The sequence below is a fragment of the Augochlora pura genome, chromosome 5 (assembly GCF_028453695.1).
Source record: "Augochlora pura isolate Apur16 chromosome 5, APUR_v2.2.1, whole genome shotgun sequence".
NCBI lineage: Eukaryota > Metazoa > Arthropoda > Insecta > Hymenoptera > Halictidae > Augochlora > Augochlora pura.
In genome coordinates this window covers 3,527,949-3,545,652 of record NC_135776.1, presented here as the reverse complement: position 1 = coordinate 3,545,652, position 17,704 = coordinate 3,527,949, and the positions used below count along the sequence as shown (strand labels likewise).

General features: G+C 40.6%; 2 protein-coding genes across 2 annotated transcripts; one reads left to right on the top strand and one right to left on the bottom strand.

Moving 5' to 3' along the window:
- Window positions 1–6,041: 6,041 nt before the first annotated feature.
- Window positions 6,042–10,090, bottom strand: Sac1 (phosphatidylinositol-3-phosphatase SAC1). Its single transcript, XM_078180937.1, has 9 exons — window positions 9,896–10,090; window positions 9,739–9,821; window positions 9,556–9,647; window positions 9,136–9,476; window positions 8,944–9,055; window positions 8,520–8,866; window positions 8,065–8,442; window positions 7,788–7,955; window positions 6,042–7,721 (listed from the first exon to the last, which is right to left on the bottom strand). The coding sequence occupies exons 2-9, from the start codon at window positions 9,774–9,776 to the stop codon at window positions 7,443–7,445; spliced, it is 1,755 nt and encodes a 584-aa protein (XP_078037063.1). The 5' UTR covers window positions 9,777–9,821; window positions 9,896–10,090; the 3' UTR covers window positions 6,042–7,442.
- A 1,134-nt stretch (window positions 10,091–11,224) lies between these two features.
- Window positions 11,225–14,870, top strand: LOC144470288 (uncharacterized). The gene is made up of 3 exons (XM_078181255.1): window positions 11,225–11,263; window positions 11,747–12,060; window positions 14,378–14,870. The coding sequence occupies exons 1-3, from the start codon at window positions 11,225–11,227 to the stop codon at window positions 14,868–14,870; spliced, it is 846 nt and encodes a 281-aa protein (XP_078037381.1).
- Window positions 14,871–17,704: the final 2,834 nt, after the last annotated feature.

Below are 17,704 nucleotides of genomic sequence, written 5' to 3'. Positions count from 1 at the left end.
AATGGACAGGGTGTCCCGAGCCCGGGGCGAGAGAGAGAGAGAGAGAGAGAGAGAGAGGCGGAACGGACGGCGCGGCGAATTCGTTTCGTCGCGCGAAATAATTCCGCGCCGTTGGAATTTCTACGACGACGTGGGGCAACAGGGAAGACACCGGAACGAGAAGAATCCCTCAAAGTGCATTAAAGTTTTGCTGGTTACCCGCGTAGACGCGAGCAAGAAAAAAACTTCGTTAAATAAATAGACACCGCGGTGCTGGCCGGACAAAATTAACTGGCTACTCTCTCTCTCTCTCTCTCTCTTTTCTCCCAGGGTAGGTCGACGTCGAGCGGATTATTTGCCGCAGCGCCGCGGCATTTTTTTCTCCCTCCCTCCGCGTAATACACGGGGCGCAAAAGAAAAGGTATTTAGGGAACTGTTTGCGCAATTAATCCGATTAAACGGCTGGTCGGACGGCGGCAGGATTCTATACAAGAATTATCGTGGCAACCATTTCGCGAAATTCAGTCCTCCCTTTCTGTTGCTTCGCGTCCGGTGAAAAACAGCGCGGGTTTTTTATTATATTTGTTCTTGCGAGAGGATGGCTTTGTTTTTACGTCGATGGTTGTTGCTAGCGGTTTGGAGGAATGGAACGTATTTTAATACTGGAATATATGTGTTAGTAGTTTGGAACAAGTTTGGTTAAATTGGAACAGATTTTATTAGACTAAAATAGGTGTTAAGGGTTGGCGGGGGTAGAATTTATTGGAATAAATGTAACGTTAATATATGACAATATTAATTGATAGTAATATTACTAGTTGAATGTACTGTGCATGATTGAATTTGTGTAATTTTGTTATTCATAGAAAATAATAAAAATAGTCCCTTTCGATTGACGGGGGTAGAATTTATTGGAATAAATGTAACGTTAATATATGACAATATTAATTGATAGTAATATTACTAGTTAAATGTACTGTACACGATGGAATTTGTGTAACTTTGTCATTCATAGAAAATAATAAAAATAGTCCCTTTCAAGAATTAATTGTCTGAACACTCCTAACACCCTCTTAAAAATTATAACAAGCTTCCGTAATTCTTGTAACACGTTTCTTGAACAATTCATCAACGAAACATATGTAATAACTTCCACCCCTCTACGCGTCCACTAATATTAACAGCCCCTGTCTTCCGTCTCCTAAAACCTGAACAACCCCTAAATCGACACCCCCATACGGTACAATAAAAATTCCCGTTCGTCTCTTATCCTCGCTCCCCCCAATTGATTTCTCTCTCTCTCTTCGAACCAGTGCATCGAATATTCCGCGAAGAGAACAGCGACAGAACCGGGCTTTGTTGTCGTTGCGTCCGAAAGTTATTAACGCGGAGTGGAAGAGTGGATTCCCCAGCCGGAACGAGTTCGTCCGCTTTTACGCGTGTCACCCTTTTCCTCGGGGCTAGAGGGAACGGTCGCGGAGACACTTGCACGGAGGGGCAGTAAAAGAAACGCGGGCGCGAAGGGCGCCGATGGGAAACAGCGGTTAAGGGGGGGGTGCGGGGAGGGTTAAGGAAACAGGACGGAGAAGGTCGGTCATAACGGCGAATGGAACAGCAGCATATAAAACGTCGCGGGAAGGAAGGCGCGTTTGGTCTCCCGCAATTTCCTCGGGATCGACGAACCAACCCCCTCCGCGACCGGCTTATTAACTTTTATGAGAGGGGACGAGTGAGAAAAGGACTCTCTCGCCCACTTCCTCTATCTCTTTCTGTCTTTTTCCGTCTTTCTCCGCGCGGAGAAGAAAAAAGGAAGCGGCGACGCGTCGCTAGCAGCCCCGCGAAAATATTGGAGCCACCCCTCCGTGGCGAGCGCGAGGGCGGTTTTAATTCCTCGGCGCTCCCGTAATCCATCCTGTTATTTGTGCGAGGCTTTCCGAGGGGAAATGTCAATACGCCGTCAGCATATTCTCAAAATAATTACCAGCGATCGCAATTATGTTCATACAGATATACGTGTACGTATAATGACTCGGATCGAGGGGATACGGGGATCTCCGCCGTAATTAAGCGCGACTCGGTCTCCGGCTACTCGTGTCACGATCCCCGGCCAAATGCCGGCGAGTTTGCACTGTTATTGGCACCGCGGGGGACTTTTTAGCCCTCGTTATACACCAGTCAATTTTATGCGGCTTTTACCGACCGACGGGGCTTCTGGCCCGGACGTCCCTCCATTCCTCGCGGAAAGGGGGCGGGATTTTGCGCGGTGGCAAGATTCAAAGGATTCTGTTAATATATCACTTTGAATCTGTAGAAATGATTAAGGGGCTGGAGAACTCTCTCTCTTTCTCTCTCCCTCTATCTCTTTCTCTCTCTTTGGCTTCTCAGCTGAGGCAATCGATTTTTCAATGGATTCGGTACATCAAGAATGGTGTCATATGTTCGGCAATGATTTTAATAGAGTAACAATGTTCTTAAATAATTGTTATAAATCGGAGGTAGTTCAATAATATTTTCAGATGATTTTAGTAAGTCGAAGATGGTCCAGCAATGTTCTTCAAAGATTTGGTACGTCGAGAACAGTGTTACTTTGCTTACAGAAATCCCCAATTAGGCGAAGAAATATTGTACAATAATTACAGTGTCGGAAGGGTTAGATACCAACCTTCTCTACTGTTATATAGCAATAAAACTACCCTCTGCCAGTAAAAAATTTTTTACCTACAAAAATCCTCCATTAGGTGAAAAAATAAATACAGAATTATGACAATCTCAGAAGAGTTAGGTACCAAACTTATCTATCATCAGATAACAATGAACCCTGCTTGCCAAGAAAAAATCCTTTACAAATCTGTCCGAGTAGACTAAGATCGTAGGAACCCGTCACGGTGTCAGAAGCGTTCGATAACAAAGCGGGCTTAATCTGCTTGATCGGCCCCTAACGAGATTGCAGAGCGGGCGCAGGCAACAAAGACGTATGCGGCAACTACGGCGGCATGCGAATCGACGTCTCCCGTCACGGTAAATCCCGAATATCGGGTTTGCCGGATGCAACCGCCGATTTTCCTTCCTCCCCCCCGATCGGTGTGCGGTCCTCGTTGAGTTTAGGCGTGAATTGCGCCCGATCTCGGCCGCGTGTACCAACCGTACGTGTAGGACCGCGCACGTATGCGGTATACGTACGTCGGTTACGTACCTACTTACGGCAGGTTCCGTGATACATGGAGGTCGCACCTAAATTTCCCTCGAGAGTCATACGTCTCACGGACCTCTCGGCAACCCTCTCCATTTCCCCCCGTTCCTCCCACCCTCTCCCTTTATCTACCGGCCCCTTTCGACTTTCCCTTCTTCGTCTTTCCTCGCCGCGTTGCTTCACCCCCTCTCTTCAAGGTGTACAACCGATTTTCTGAACAACTATTTCAGGAACATCGTCCACCTTATGGTAGTTAAGTAATCCACTTACGAAACATTTATAAAGTAATATAAAACAGAGACGTTTTTACTGCTCTGTAAATCCAGTGTCAGTCGTTCGATAGTAATTTATTGTAATTAACCCCCTGCACTATGACTTCTTTCATGCTGCGTTGATTGGCACTTATTTGTTCTTAATATTTTTCATAATAGGACTAGACAATTGTTGTTACTTCTGCTATTTTTATTTCATTTAATTTTTGAACTTCGATCACAGAAGAATTAAATTTGATTTTGATTTGAAAGAAATTAATAATTTTAATATTTAGTAGATTTTGCATGAAAGCTTTGTCACGAGTCTGACTCGTTATTATAGTGCAAGGGGTTAAGGCAGAATTTTCGACTTGTAAAATAAGTTACAGTACGTTGGATTCGACCAAATTATTGACGAATGACTTACACTGTTCTTGACTAACTAAATTTTTTAAAAATATTGTTGGACCATCTTCGACTAATTAAAATCATTTAAGAAGATTATTAGACTAATATAGACTTCCAAAATCATTTGAGAACGGTGGTGGCAAAGGGTGGTTGGCGAACGATGCGCTAAATTATTAAGAAAATGGAAACGCTTCTACCCATCGAAAATCCAACAAGTACGAAAGTTTTTACGGGCATTGAAAAATTATTTTCGTCACTGGAATAATCATAGGTTCGAAGTTTCCTCTTTACGACATCGCGAAACTTCGTGTATAATTTTCGTCGCAGTCTTATCGGACTCTCGACGAGAAATGCTCGAACATTAAAAGAAGTAAATTAAACGGGGAGCCCTAAAACGGTAGCCGGTTCTGTCAGATTACTGCTACTAGTACAACTATCTTGCATCGCATAGTAAAATTCGGTATACAGTAAATTTTGCCAAAGTCTCGAGAAGCCCTGAAGCCCTAATTTTTTAGAAAACTAAAAATATTTGGAAATTGACATAAAAATACTAAAAACAAACGTTATAAAAATCAATAAAAATATTTCAAATTTGTACATTAGATTGCGAGATGTTACGTGACCGGATACAGTGTCTCCAGCGAGCAGTTAGCCAAGTTCAAGAACTCCGACGTCCCCGGATAGCCCTCGAAACTAATTAGCCCAGTTTCAATGATAACTCCGCAGCCCGCAAAATACACTAATCTCTGAAGATCCGCCGGAACCAAAGGTAAATGTTGTGCCTGTTACCGAATCGATGAACGGGAAGAGCACCGGGTTAAAAGGGGCGGATAGCCCGCCGGTACAATCGTGTTTTCCCCAGGTGACTTTTAATGCCGTTGATAAAAAGGGATCACGGATCGACGCATCCGTCGCCGGGGCTTCTCGTTTATTCCTATTGACAGGACCGGCGAGGAAAGGGGGGGAAAGGAAAACAGCCGCCGGTCGACGTCATTTCCGAACCGAGGTAAAACTTCCCGGTGGCTTTGAGCCTTTGACAAACGGTCGCCCGTAATTGGGTTCGTTTTATAAAGTTCCAACGAAACGTGGAGCTTTCTGCTATTAATTGGAGATGGTAAGCGGCCCTCCGGTGCCGCGGCGGCGACGCCGGTCCAGGACCACCGGGGATCGATGAGGGTGATTAATTTGATTCAATTACAAAACCGGCGGCGGATTCGGGGCATCGATTTTATTACCATTTCTCTTGCCATCGGGGATCTTCTGGCACGACGTCCGAAGAAAAGGACAAAAAGGACAGGTGCCGGGCCAGAAGTTCACTTTATCGTTTTCACACCGCCGACGCCGCCGACGGTTTGTTCGGGAATTCTATTCAACCGCCGCGAGGGTTTTTCAAGGGTGCTCTTGATGGTCGCCGAGTGTACTCGTCGTGCTTCTGGCACAAGACGGATCTTAGTATTATTTCTAGAAAAATAGAACCTACAAATCGATTAAGATCCAAGGAGAAACTTCGCGCTGTACTCACTTTTACCATGAACGCATCAAATCAACAGTCTAATGATTAGATTAATATACAGTTCATGAAACAGTTGACCGAAGGATTTAAAAATGTAAAAGTAATTTGGAAAACTTCATTGAAAACAGTGATCCAATGTTTAATGAAAAAGTGCTATTTTATATCTAAAAATTCTTCATTCAATATCCATTGTAAATAGGTTAATACCTAACTCCAAACTATTGGTAAGAGCTCCAGTATCGCATTAACTTATTTGTGAACCCTGTACGTCTGTTCTCAATTATCAAAAAAGACATTTACATATTAAGATTACATCGAGCACTTGCTTGAAAGATCCTAAACCAGACACGCCCCTTAATTAACCGTTTATGTCCCCGCATCGAAACCCAAAGGGCTTATGCTATCTCTGTGCTCGGCGAGCCACTCGCGGAAGAGGTAAATTGAACACTAAAGCAAACAGAGACCGTCTGTAGCTCAACGTAAACAACAATCCCCTAATTGCAACTGAATACATCGAATGGATACGACGACGGGCAGGGTAGCGACGAGCGGATGGCGCCTTTAATTAATAATTAAACGAGCGGGAACGACTCCATCCGAGCGGATCCGTAGGACTACCATCTAAAATCTAGCGGCGCTTACCATCTAAAATCTAGCGGCGCTTACCATCTAGAACGCAGAGGACGCCAACACACTCCGATGAAAGAGAGAAAACACGAATTTTATTTACGTATATCAATTACCAACTGAACAAGTTATTCTTATCTGTTAGTACGAAAAATTGCTTCTTAACTGTTAAAAAATATTTCTTCGCTAGAACGTTCACCTATATTATCTTTCGTTTACACCTAGACGGATTAATCGGAATTGAAAATTCATAAACCGCTACATGCTTAAACAGAGTTCAACAGTACACGCTCTTGGGTCGACGCTCGCACCTTCTCGTTATTTTCTTCTTTATTTTTTAGATACACAATTCAGTAATCTGACTAGGTCTCCCACGCGAATCACCAGCGACCCGGTAGGATCGCGTTACTTTCTAAAAAAAAACACCTTGCTCTTTATCGAGGCGGCACTCGTTTGCTAATAGTTCCCTCGCTTCGTTTACATTGCAAATACGCGGACTCTTCGTGCACCATCGAACGCGCGTCCGCGATGCTCGGCTGTCGAAATCGATGGTGCGCGGGCAATTAAATTGCAAGCGTCGAACGTCATTCTCTAGTCGGATAAATGTTCGCCCCGGGACGAGGTCGGATCTTTTACAGCACTTTGCAACATCGTCTCGAATGAGATCGGAACTACCCGCGAAAATTATATATTACTCTACTTACATGGGAACGCGCGAGCTTCAACAAACAATCGGTAAATTCAACTACGATTCGAAGTCTATGTACATTAATAAAAACATAGTTGCCCCTATTTACCACTGTAGGATGCGAGGTATCGGAAGACCGAGTGTAAGAGTGACAAAGAGATGTTGAGACAGAGAAAAAGGTAGAGGGTGTGTGGGTAAGAGAGAGAGAAAAGGTACGAGGTGGGATAGGTTTGTAAGAGATGCAGTAAAAGGACACCTGCACCCGAGCGGCGTGAGATGCGGTAGCGAATGAGGACACGTGGCTGAGCGGTGCGTTTGAGGAGCGTTTCGTCGCGTCTGTGGTGTCGCTTGTTCGAATTCATCTGCGAAAGCTTCGGTATGCCCGAGAATCTATCTATGTATATATGTATAATAACAGTGTCCTCGCACACACTATGCGCAAAGCCGTGGCAATACTCAAGCATTCTGAAGAAACAGCGTGTGACAGTGTAGAACATTGAGTAAAAGAGTTAATTTCCGTCGTCCGCGGTTATCGCACTTACTTCACTAACGCGGTCCCAGCTAGAATATCAAATCCTACACCACTTAAAACGATTGGCCGAGTTTTCTTTGCGGAACGGAAAATGCAACGCGGATGCGCGAGACCGGAATTCGGCAAGCAATTAATTACCTTCGCGAAACTAATTAAAAAATGAACCCCCTATCACCTAAAATGTGGCAATAACAAAAAGATATCTATGTTAACTTAGGTTAAAATCTTTGCGATAACTTAGAGCTACGAAGGGTTTAAAGCAGCTTAGGTTTATCCACGTATTGCTTGCCATGGTGAATGATGGTGGTGAACGTACCGCCCACCATGGCAGCCCAAAACAGCATGTATAATAAAATTTCCGTGGTGTATCTTGAGGGGAGAATTATGTGAGCAACTAGCATCGATGATGCCACGAGAAGCACCAACGGGAACGTGACGTAACGCCAGTTTCTTTCAGACTCCAGAGGACACTCGACCGACGTACACTCTCCGTCCTGGACAATGTAACGACCCAAGAACAAATCCAAGGAATCCTATAAAATTTATCAAATAAGAAATCGTCCTCTCTCTCTCCTAAGTCCTCTAATTGCTGTATGTACCTGTCTATAACCATCGGTAAAGTTATTTTTATAATATCTTGTTAATGAATTAATACCATCCTTCATGGCGCCTAATTTAGTGCGTTTACCAGTACGCGTGAAATCTGTCTTCAGCGCACCAGTACCTGAATACTGAACACTTATCACGTCTGCGTTATCGGCCCAAATCTGTAAACAATATATTCAAGCTACAATTTCCAAGCTATCGTTTAATTTTATGCTTTACATGTCAACATAATTTTCTAATTCTAAGACATTAAAGAACTATAATCATTACCCGTTTGAACTGGTTCTCGACGCTAGGATGATCCTCGATTTTCCTAAGGATTTCTAACCTCGACAATGCATCGTTGAGAACCTTTTTCGCTATCATGCTTTGAACAACGTTAGTCCTATCGAGACAATCGATACAGTTTGTACGAAAAACGCCGTCCTGCGCAGCCAATAACGTTCCATCGGACACGAGGAAGAAATAACCCATCTGTTCTAATTCAGGCGCCAATCTATCGAGCAGAACATTTAAACGGTCCCATCTAAGCCGCCTGCATTCGGCATGAAAATCGAAACTTTCATAGTGAACGTTTTGGTTATTAATTCGCTGGACTATGTTCTGATATGCTTTTTCCAGCGATGCTTCTGGACCGTGATGGTCGATCTGTGTAATAATCGGCTGTTGATTTGCAGTCTTAGCGTCTAGTACAGATTGCATTGAAAGCAAAAATAATGACTTACCAAATTGATGAGGATCTGCTTCCCGTAGTGGAATATTTGAGTTTCTAAATGCCGAGCACAAGCAGTTTGATGATCCTCGTGGTTGCTCAGTTGTGGCTTAGGTTTGTATTTTAAGTTCGGAGCCTGATACCAAAACAGAGGTATAGAGCCGCGCGTTTGTACAAAAGATATGCGATGTCCGTTGTATTCGATCAATTGTTCCGTTTCCACGTAGTTCGAGACGTTACCCGTAGAATCTATGCCACGCGAGAATAGTCGCGTTCCCGCGCGGTGTACATTTCGTCTGGACACAATTCCGAAATTAAACGATGTACTACCGGTCACGGTAATAGTATTTAATGATACAACTGTAGAAATGTTAAGGAAAGTATACATATCGTATAACGTAAATATAACCGACATAAATGCTTCTATTTAAGGATACATCCATGTATAATTGGCAGGCAAAACTTGTACTGCTCCGGTCTGGAAGTTAGATCTTGCATGAGATAAGTGTTCCATACAAATCTAAGGTCTGCTCTATCATGAAGCGGCATCTAGAACACAGTGAAACAATGCACATTCTTTAGCAAATATGAATAATCATCAGATATTAATTTGAATTAAGAATAACAACCTCTAAGAACTCCGGCGGCGTATTATGAAGTCTTTGCATTGTATGGCTGAGGTCGTACGTATAACTAAAGTAGAAATGTGGTGTGTTCAATACAGACTTAATCATCTCTAAATACGTGGAATTATTCTGCAATTGCTTTTCGCTCAGATGCAACGAAGACTTTGTATATGGTATAACTTCTGTTGCAACTATCTTATAAATTTGGTGGCCTGCTATAGTTCCAATCTCCACAGCCTCTGTAATTATTATAAGGTAACGACACGCTAGCAGCCTTATAGTTCCTATTATACCCCATATTTTTCTACGGCTCGCTGTCGATGGAATTTGACTGGCTGTGCCAGCTGGAATGAAAAAGAAATTTCTTTGTAAAATCTAATTGATACTTGCCAAACGTTAACTCATACCTAGAACAATAATTACCTTGAGTATAAATCTGCTGGCTCACTCTATCAACTACAAGGAGCACTTTAGTTCCAACAGGCTCTACATAGAACTTCTCCGGCGTTATATATCTGGAAATGAGTGAATGAATTATGAACCAAGATAAGACAACAGGCTGCCTACGAGCAAAACGTGACGTTGTTAAATTGAAGCGATACTTACAAATACAGTTTATCGTACACGTCCGTGTATAACTTCATGATGCCACGCAAGAATCTTGACGACGCGTTATACAAGAATATAAACTTGCAAAAAACAAAATGTAATGACAGACAGAAACTAATCTACAGTGGCCATAAAAATCGTAGTCTGTACATACGTGTGCTGTAGATCGCGACGCAAGCTTTAGCTACGCATAAGTCGTCACACTGTCGTCAACTAAATACATGAATCGGCATGATCGGAATCATTCAAAATCGGAGTAACCTCCGTCCAAACCAGATTCGTGATTTTCCTTCGCGGCACGACGTACTGTACTGTGTTACACGGTGCTGCTACTGCACAAGTTCCAGTAGATGTTGAACTCGTAGATCTCGGGCCAACCAATAGCCGACATCTACGTCAGCGCCCTCTTCAAGACGCCATCTATACAATGTACCCTACTCTATCATTAACCATCCTCGATAAGAACAATTAAGCAATAGCTGAAATTGTTAATAAAAAATCGCTTGTTCAAGATGTGTGTGATATAGTTAAAGGATGAATTCTTTAAGTGTAATATAGTTGTATCGACAAATGGTATAAATGTAAAATACCGACTACTAAGGGTACATTACCGAATCAGTCATCAGCTGGTAATTTATCCTCAGATATATAGTTTCTTGTGTAAGAGTTGGACATAGTTCACCGATTTTCCACTTCATTTAGGCAAAGGTCGCTCTTTACGCTATAGACAATTCGAATGATTTTTTAGCAAGAATGAACTATTTGAATTTCTATACTTCCTTCCTATTCCATACCTATTTTATATAAAATTATGTGCAATATATTAAATATAATTTAATGTAATTAAATAATACATGATTCATATAGTTGCCTCTTGCAACTACAAAATACTACATCACTTCGATTAAAAATCACTAATATATCCTAAAAACTATGTTTTACAATAAAAAAAAATCAAAAAATTTAAAATATTACACAAACTTATTTGTGTCTTATTATATTAATAAATGATTTCTTATATTAATATATTATCTATTATATTAATAACTTTTTTTAAGATAAAAGAAAATTATAATTTTACAAAAAGGAAACATTATTTTTTAGTTTAAAAATCGTTCATTCTCTCAACGTTAAAAAAGCAAATAAAATCGATGTACCTATATTTCTGTTCCTCGATTGAGCTCACAATGTTTCAAGGAACAATCGACAACGATATACCGTATTTCATAGATCATTCATTCCGCGCGGAGTTCTTTTTTTAATAAACAACCGAAGTTGAAAATAACGACCAACAGAATTTGGTCGTACAAAGGAAAGAGAAAGCAGTGAAATCTTTCATATGTAGATAGGTACCGGGGACTTACACGATGTGCACATTTCCTGTCATTGACAAGACTAAGCTCTTAGGATGGGTAGTGCACGAGCATATAAAGGGAACGTCGATTCTGTGCTGGCGACTTAGTTCTTCCGAAAACTCGCCGCAATGTGGTTCGACATCACGAAAAGTATTTTCTTTTTTCCGGTGATGTATTATTCAATACCTTTTTATATATAAAATATTATTCCGTAACAAATAGGGGTGCGGTGACAAATAAAGATGATATTTATTCTATATCGTTTGCATTTACTTAGTGAATAGCATTTCTTTGTTATAAATTATTGAAGAAATGATATATAACAGTTTTGAGACTTTTAAATTAATTTTAATGAGCATGCAAATAAATTGGTGAAAAAGTAACCCTATAGAAATCCCCTGTCTAATTAGTAATAAAGATTCGAGTTACAAATTTATATATAAAATATACAAATTCCTATTTCCATATATCATTTTATACAAATTTGATTTAGAGATAAATGAGAAAAAAAATAGAAATACTGTACTTACATTTGGAAAATCTGTGAATAAAAGACGTAAAGATTTATGGTGGAATCATGGCTAGTTTTTTGGGAGGGGTGCGAAGATTTTCAATACGATAGTTTAACGTTAAAAGTTCGTCCAATTCAGATCGGCCTCGCGTGCTTGACCAGCGGTATACTTACAACGCAAGTGGTTCGGGATTTCCAACCGGGAACAACTCGTTTGCAGTATCCGCCCCTCAGTTACCTACCGACCACAAACACTGTACTTCCGAAACTTTCGCAACACGCTGTTTTCGTTAATCAAGCTTTGGACAACGGCCTGGAAGATGCTGCAGCACCGAGCAGAGGATTCCCCGAAAGACAAACACAAGGAGGACATTCATACCTGAAACCGTTATCGATCGACCTCAAAGCACCTTTCAAAGGCCAGGAGATTAAATTAATCGCGGACAAGCAAAGGTACGAATTTACATCTTAAGTATTCAATTCAAAAAGTATGTCGAGCGTTCTATTCTTTTCCCTCGATTGTTACTCCCTTTAAAGTATCATCCGTGTAGCAAGTATGTATATGTATATACGGGTTCTCTTTTCGCGTAGACAGTAGGTCAGAAATGTATTTCATGCTTAAAATGACTCGATCGAGGCGAGAAATAATCAAATGTTCAATCGCGACACCTTCGATCATTTATTCTTACTTTTACAATGACTGAAGCTTGAGAAATAATATGGAACTTTATTTTTAATATAAATTCGTCTTTACTTAGATATGAAGTTATTAAATTATTGTCAATAATCGATTATTAAATTTTGTTATATTTAAATCATAGATGGAAATGCAAGGGTCGCATTAATTTATAGTTTAGCGAAATAATGGTTTTTGAATTTCGTAATCAAATAATTTCAGTCTCGAAGTGTCAGACTATAGAGTGAAATACTCCCCCAATCCCGCGCCACTGCAATTTTTTAAAAATGTTCTATTTGTCGGCACTGCAGATAATAAGTTCGAGGAAACTATGTATATGCTATGTGTACAGCTTTCCGCGCTCGGTACGTGACTGTAGCACTCCTTTGCGATTTATCCAACTTACGTTTCCGCTGGCTGGGTTGACGCCATTTAGGCGAGTTTCTTATTTTCAGCAATTTCTCTTACCGAATGAAACCTAGATTGTTCCACTTTTCAATTCTGCTTTTCTTTTAAAACTCGAACCCGGCGCAAATAAAAATTCTATTGGAAACTCATCGACAAGTAAAATTGGAAAAAAATACTTGGGATCAATTATTTATGGATCAATATAATTTATTCAGATCCTAAATATTATTTTCAATTTTATTCAACAATTTTCGCCAGAGTTTCAAAACCACCCCTTCGAGACAGTTTTTATTAGAATTGCTACGCGATTGAAAACGTCTAAACAATTTGCCAAGCTGTTTTTAATAGTGAATTATGGAACTTTGTATATCGTAGGATTATCGTTTATAGTGTGCTGATGTGTAAAAACATTTTCTAAGGTGACGATCGCTCGGAACAGCCGTGTTCGTATACGATACACGTTCTTATAAATTCAATTTAAATTTTTACGACGCTAAGCTATATAAGATGCCTCGCCTTAAATCAGCTACCGAAATTTATTCAGACCTCGCTCCATTTCTTTCATGTTTTCCATTGGCGTCGAACCGTGCAATCGCGATGGACTTCAAATACACAACGACAAATCCGTGACGCCGTCGAATCCGCGAATTTCTCAAAGTTTGAAATCATAATTATTCTTTGCTAATTTCTGCTACGTAATTCAGATTATGTAGAATTTAGGTTATGTGCAATTCAGATAATATGGAATTTTTATTTTTATTTAATTTACAAAACCATCGAGATACTGTTACAAAATTGGCGCAACAATTCTCGAGATTAACAGCTGTATTGTTAAAAAATTTGCTCGGTGACATTTGTAAATCGACGAATTATTTATAGGAATATTATTTTTAGAAAACCTTCGGCATTGTTATCGCAGAGAGTGTAAAGTAGACCTTCGCGTAGGGCTCGATCATTATAAATGTCTATAATCAAGCTTCCGCCGGCTAATGAGTGAAAAAATGTCCACTTTCCGAGGGTTAAGGTGACTAAGTTAGGTGACTCACCCTATAATAGTCACGCAAGACTTTGCCCACGATATCAGCGGAGAAATCCATTCAATGTACGAGATTTGCGGAGCGACTGAAAGCATGGAAATATTCTCGCGATCTTATTCAATTATGGGAGCAACCCCCTGCGTTTGTACACGTTTACTGCGCCTATCTTATACACAAATATATAGTACTTAGATCTGAAAGCTTTAAAATTAAATAGTAATATTAATAACAATAAATTCAGTTTAAGGATGCCTTTGGCTCACAAGTTTATGAATCTATATTAAATACAATTTATCAACCCCTTACAATAAATTACCAATTATTACAAAATAAATATGCAAATTAAGTAAATTAAAATGACTTAATATTTACTAAAGGCTACATCTTTAATTCACTCGATGCTTAAAGACTGCAGTTAAGGGTTGAAATAAATGTTGCTCCATTCTCACAATTCTGTTGACTTTTGCCCAGCGACGAGTAACAATGTGTTATCCAAATACATCAAATAATTCCTCGAAACGGGCGCATTCGCTTGATGAACCCCGAAGTTTCCCAGCGGCAGTTCAGCTAATTGCGAAAGTACGCGTGCCGTCTAATTTTCAGAGCATCCCCGGCGCTTCCACATTTAATACGACGTTCACGCTTCAAGGTCGCCGAAGGAAACGCAAGACGCGGCATCCCCTGCGAAGAGCCTCCGTGGATCGAGCGTTGTGCCTGGGTCAAAGGTCGAGCATCATCCCCAAGCGCCCAGACGGTCGTCGTCGTCGTCGTCGTCGTCGTATCAAGTCGTGGAAGAGCGCGATGAATACCGAACGGACAATTCGGATCATGCCCGATTGCCCTATCGTTCGAACGTAGCGAGGCCGGATCCCCATCGTAATTCGCAAGACGTAACGGCGGCCATCAAAGCCCTCGATCACTTCCTGACCGGGGTTCTGAACGGCGACAGTTACAACAGCGTGCTACATCCACCGCCCAGCCCTGTTCTCGCCCTGCTCCTGTCGCGATACGGACGGTATGTGCTCGGCGCACGGAATCCGCGGATCTATGCCCACATGGCTGTCAACAATATACATAACAACAAACCGTTCGGTAGCTACAAGGTCGAGTCGGAGCGGGAGCCGAGCTACAGACGGAAGTAACGTGGCGCGGAGGTTAGGTCAGTTGCCTGAACGCGTTTATCGTTTGGTTCACGTTGGATGTAGAGATCGAAGATTTATTTAACAATTTTATACAAACGACGTTATAGATAGTTTTATGATTTTATATCGTGTACTAATTTTGTGGCAATAATGTTGGTATTCAGGGGAGGTACCTTTTCGAACCCTTCGCAGTCGAAGCCGCTTCAGCTGTTTCGGATCTAAAATAATTTCTCTGGCTTCTGGTATTTCCATTTTATACGACAAAGTATATTTTATGCATACGAAATTGAGTCTCGTGACTCGTACAACAGTTACAATTTCAACAATTTGTTGTTCAGATGAATATATGAATTTCATAGGACATTCGAATAAGTTATAGACGTGATAAAAATGTATTTCACTCACCGGAAATATTTCTATATTTTATTATTATATAATAACCGACGCTTTTGTAAATATCGCCTAGTATTAAAGACGAGTTGGAGAAATAAATTTATTCTGTTCGATGAGAACGCGCTTTGACACAGCCTGTAGAGTGGATCGGAATTCTTCCGACAGCGTTTCGGATCCGTTGGATCGCGATCGTAAAATGCAGAATTTTCGGGCTCGATTAATGCGATTCCCGCGAGCCACCGGCGGAACGATCAACGTAATTCGAGGAGAATGAGGAGGGCCATTCATACGGAGGTGGATTTTACGATTTAAAGCAGTTTAATCCCTGCTGCGGCAGGAGCCGAGGCGCTTTCCGGACGATGCTTTATGAGACTCTGATTCATTGCCGGACACACACACACGCGGTACTTTAATCAACGTTTTTGTTTGACCGATTAGCCGGGGCGACCTCACGAAGCCGGATCCTAAGCGCTCGGCTACTAGTCGAGGCCATCGTGAACAACACTTACTTTTAGGTTGCGGCCACATTGCCTTCGCCACTTGACTAAACAAGCAGCCAGCGACACCGTGTCGACACAGTTGTTCGATTGTTTGTCGGGAATCGCCGATTCACGGCCGAATCGAATGCTGATCGATTTTTTAACCGTGCTGGAAATCTTATTCGCGGATTAATAGTTCTGGCAATTTAATTAAGATAAGCATGGTGATTGGAATATGGTCGACGGAGCGGTGAGACGGAAGTTTATATGACGGCACTATAGCTAGTTATGAGATGAAGAAATTGCTATTTCTATACGTGGATTATTACGGATAGTAATCAAAAATACTGTGATCAAGAAATACCGAATTATAGATTGATTTTAGCTTACTAGGTTAATTCAGTTTCAGCAAGAATAAGACTTTAAATATTCTTATCTGACTCCTCAATTTCTGAGAATTAATTTCGGTGATTAATATTCGATAAATATATTGACTGCCAAATAAAATTATAAATGATGTATGAATTATATGTAAGAATAACTAATAAATATTCCTAGATATAAACAGATATAAATTATAAATATAGAGATAAATTACAACTACAAATAGACACGAATTACAAATACAGATACACATAGATTATTAATATAAATATAATAGAATAATAAAAATACAATAGCTAAAAATGTAATAGATAATAGATCATAAATATAATAGATACATATTAGAAACATTTCTCAAAATATTTTCGTCAAAAGAGTCGATCATTAAACGACAGAAGCCAATTACAAGAAGAGATGACATAACCATGAATAACAATTACAGAAGAGAGTTCCATTGTCAGAAGATAAGTCTAGACAGTAGGCTTTTGTGCGGGACACTAAATCCAGAAGGTATCTCACTCGATCATCCCCATTCGATAGTTAAATCACGATCTCTGACGACGAATCGACCCCGAAAGACTTCTGCCCTCTCCTTCGACGTTAGACTGATCAATTACCTCGCCTAGACGGCATTTCGGCTATCCGGATATCGGGGAAAACTTTGCCGCATTTCGTATCCTATTTTAAATTTAATCAATATCGGCGCGGATTCCACCCTTGAATCAAGGGCAATCGGTCTTGACGCGAAGTTAATTGAAGTTGTTCGAGAAGCCGCTCGAGATATCCCGATTAAGCACTAGCCTACTCTCATTACATCATCCTATTTCGCTGGGAAGCTTTCTCGATACTGTATCAGCTTCGTTTCAATTCATTGTCGTGCCGATCGGATGAAAAGACTCCCTAATTGTACAGGCCGCCGCAAAATTACGCGCCGCCGCGATCCCCTCCCTTTTATCTGCTGACATAAATCTTGTCAGAGATATTTATAATTTATATATATTTCTGTTCATAAATATTTAGATTTGTAGTTTGAGGTATTTAGATTTATAGTCTAAATTATTTGTATATAATTTTGTATTATAATATTATTGGCGGACCAACTTGTCGCGATCGAGATGAATTTTGCGACAAATTAATTACGGTAATATTACATAGAATTAATCAAAATTATTTTTTACTTTTATGTAATATTGTTACACCTTGTACAGTGTATTTTTATTGTTATCGTTGGCACGAGTCCTGTTGCAAAGTTTGTGTTTAACAATTGACCGTCGCAAGATCGTCGCTCGCGACAGCATTGTCATCGTTTTCATCCGCGTTAACTACACGTTATTATACTTTTATTACACGGCCAGGTATCTTACGTGGCTCACAAAAGAGTCACCTGTCGCCTCATAATGCATATTAACGACCACGGTGGTTTTTCACCTCATTACACCCTCTTCGTATTCATCACTTCCGCATTTCCGAAAACTATTTCAAACGATAAAAAATATTCATCTTGTATTATTTCTGATTTATTAAACTCGTTAGAATCTCCGTTTCTAATTGCCGTTTCCAGTATGTCGTAATGTTCAC

Coding starts and splice junctions, on each gene's coding strand:
- Sac1 (XM_078180937.1), bottom strand. CDS start 9,776: ATGAAGTTATACACGGACGTGTACGATAAACTGTATTT. Junction 7,956..8,064: donor TCGAGAACCAGTTCAAACGG/GTAATGATTATA, acceptor TATTGTTTACAG/ATTTGGGCCGATAACGCAGA. Junction 7,722..7,787: donor TTACCGATGGTTATAGACAG/GTACATACAGCA, acceptor TAAATTTTATAG/GATTCCTTGGATTTGTTCTT.
- LOC144470288 (XM_078181255.1), top strand. CDS start 11,225: ATGTGGTTCGACATCACGAAAAGTATTTTCTTTTTTCCG. Junction 11,264..11,746: donor AAAGTATTTTCTTTTTTCCG/GTGATGTATTAT, acceptor CGTCCAATTCAG/ATCGGCCTCGCGTGCTTGAC. Junction 12,061..14,377: donor TTAATCGCGGACAAGCAAAG/GTACGAATTTAC, acceptor TCACGCTTCAAG/GTCGCCGAAGGAAACGCAAG.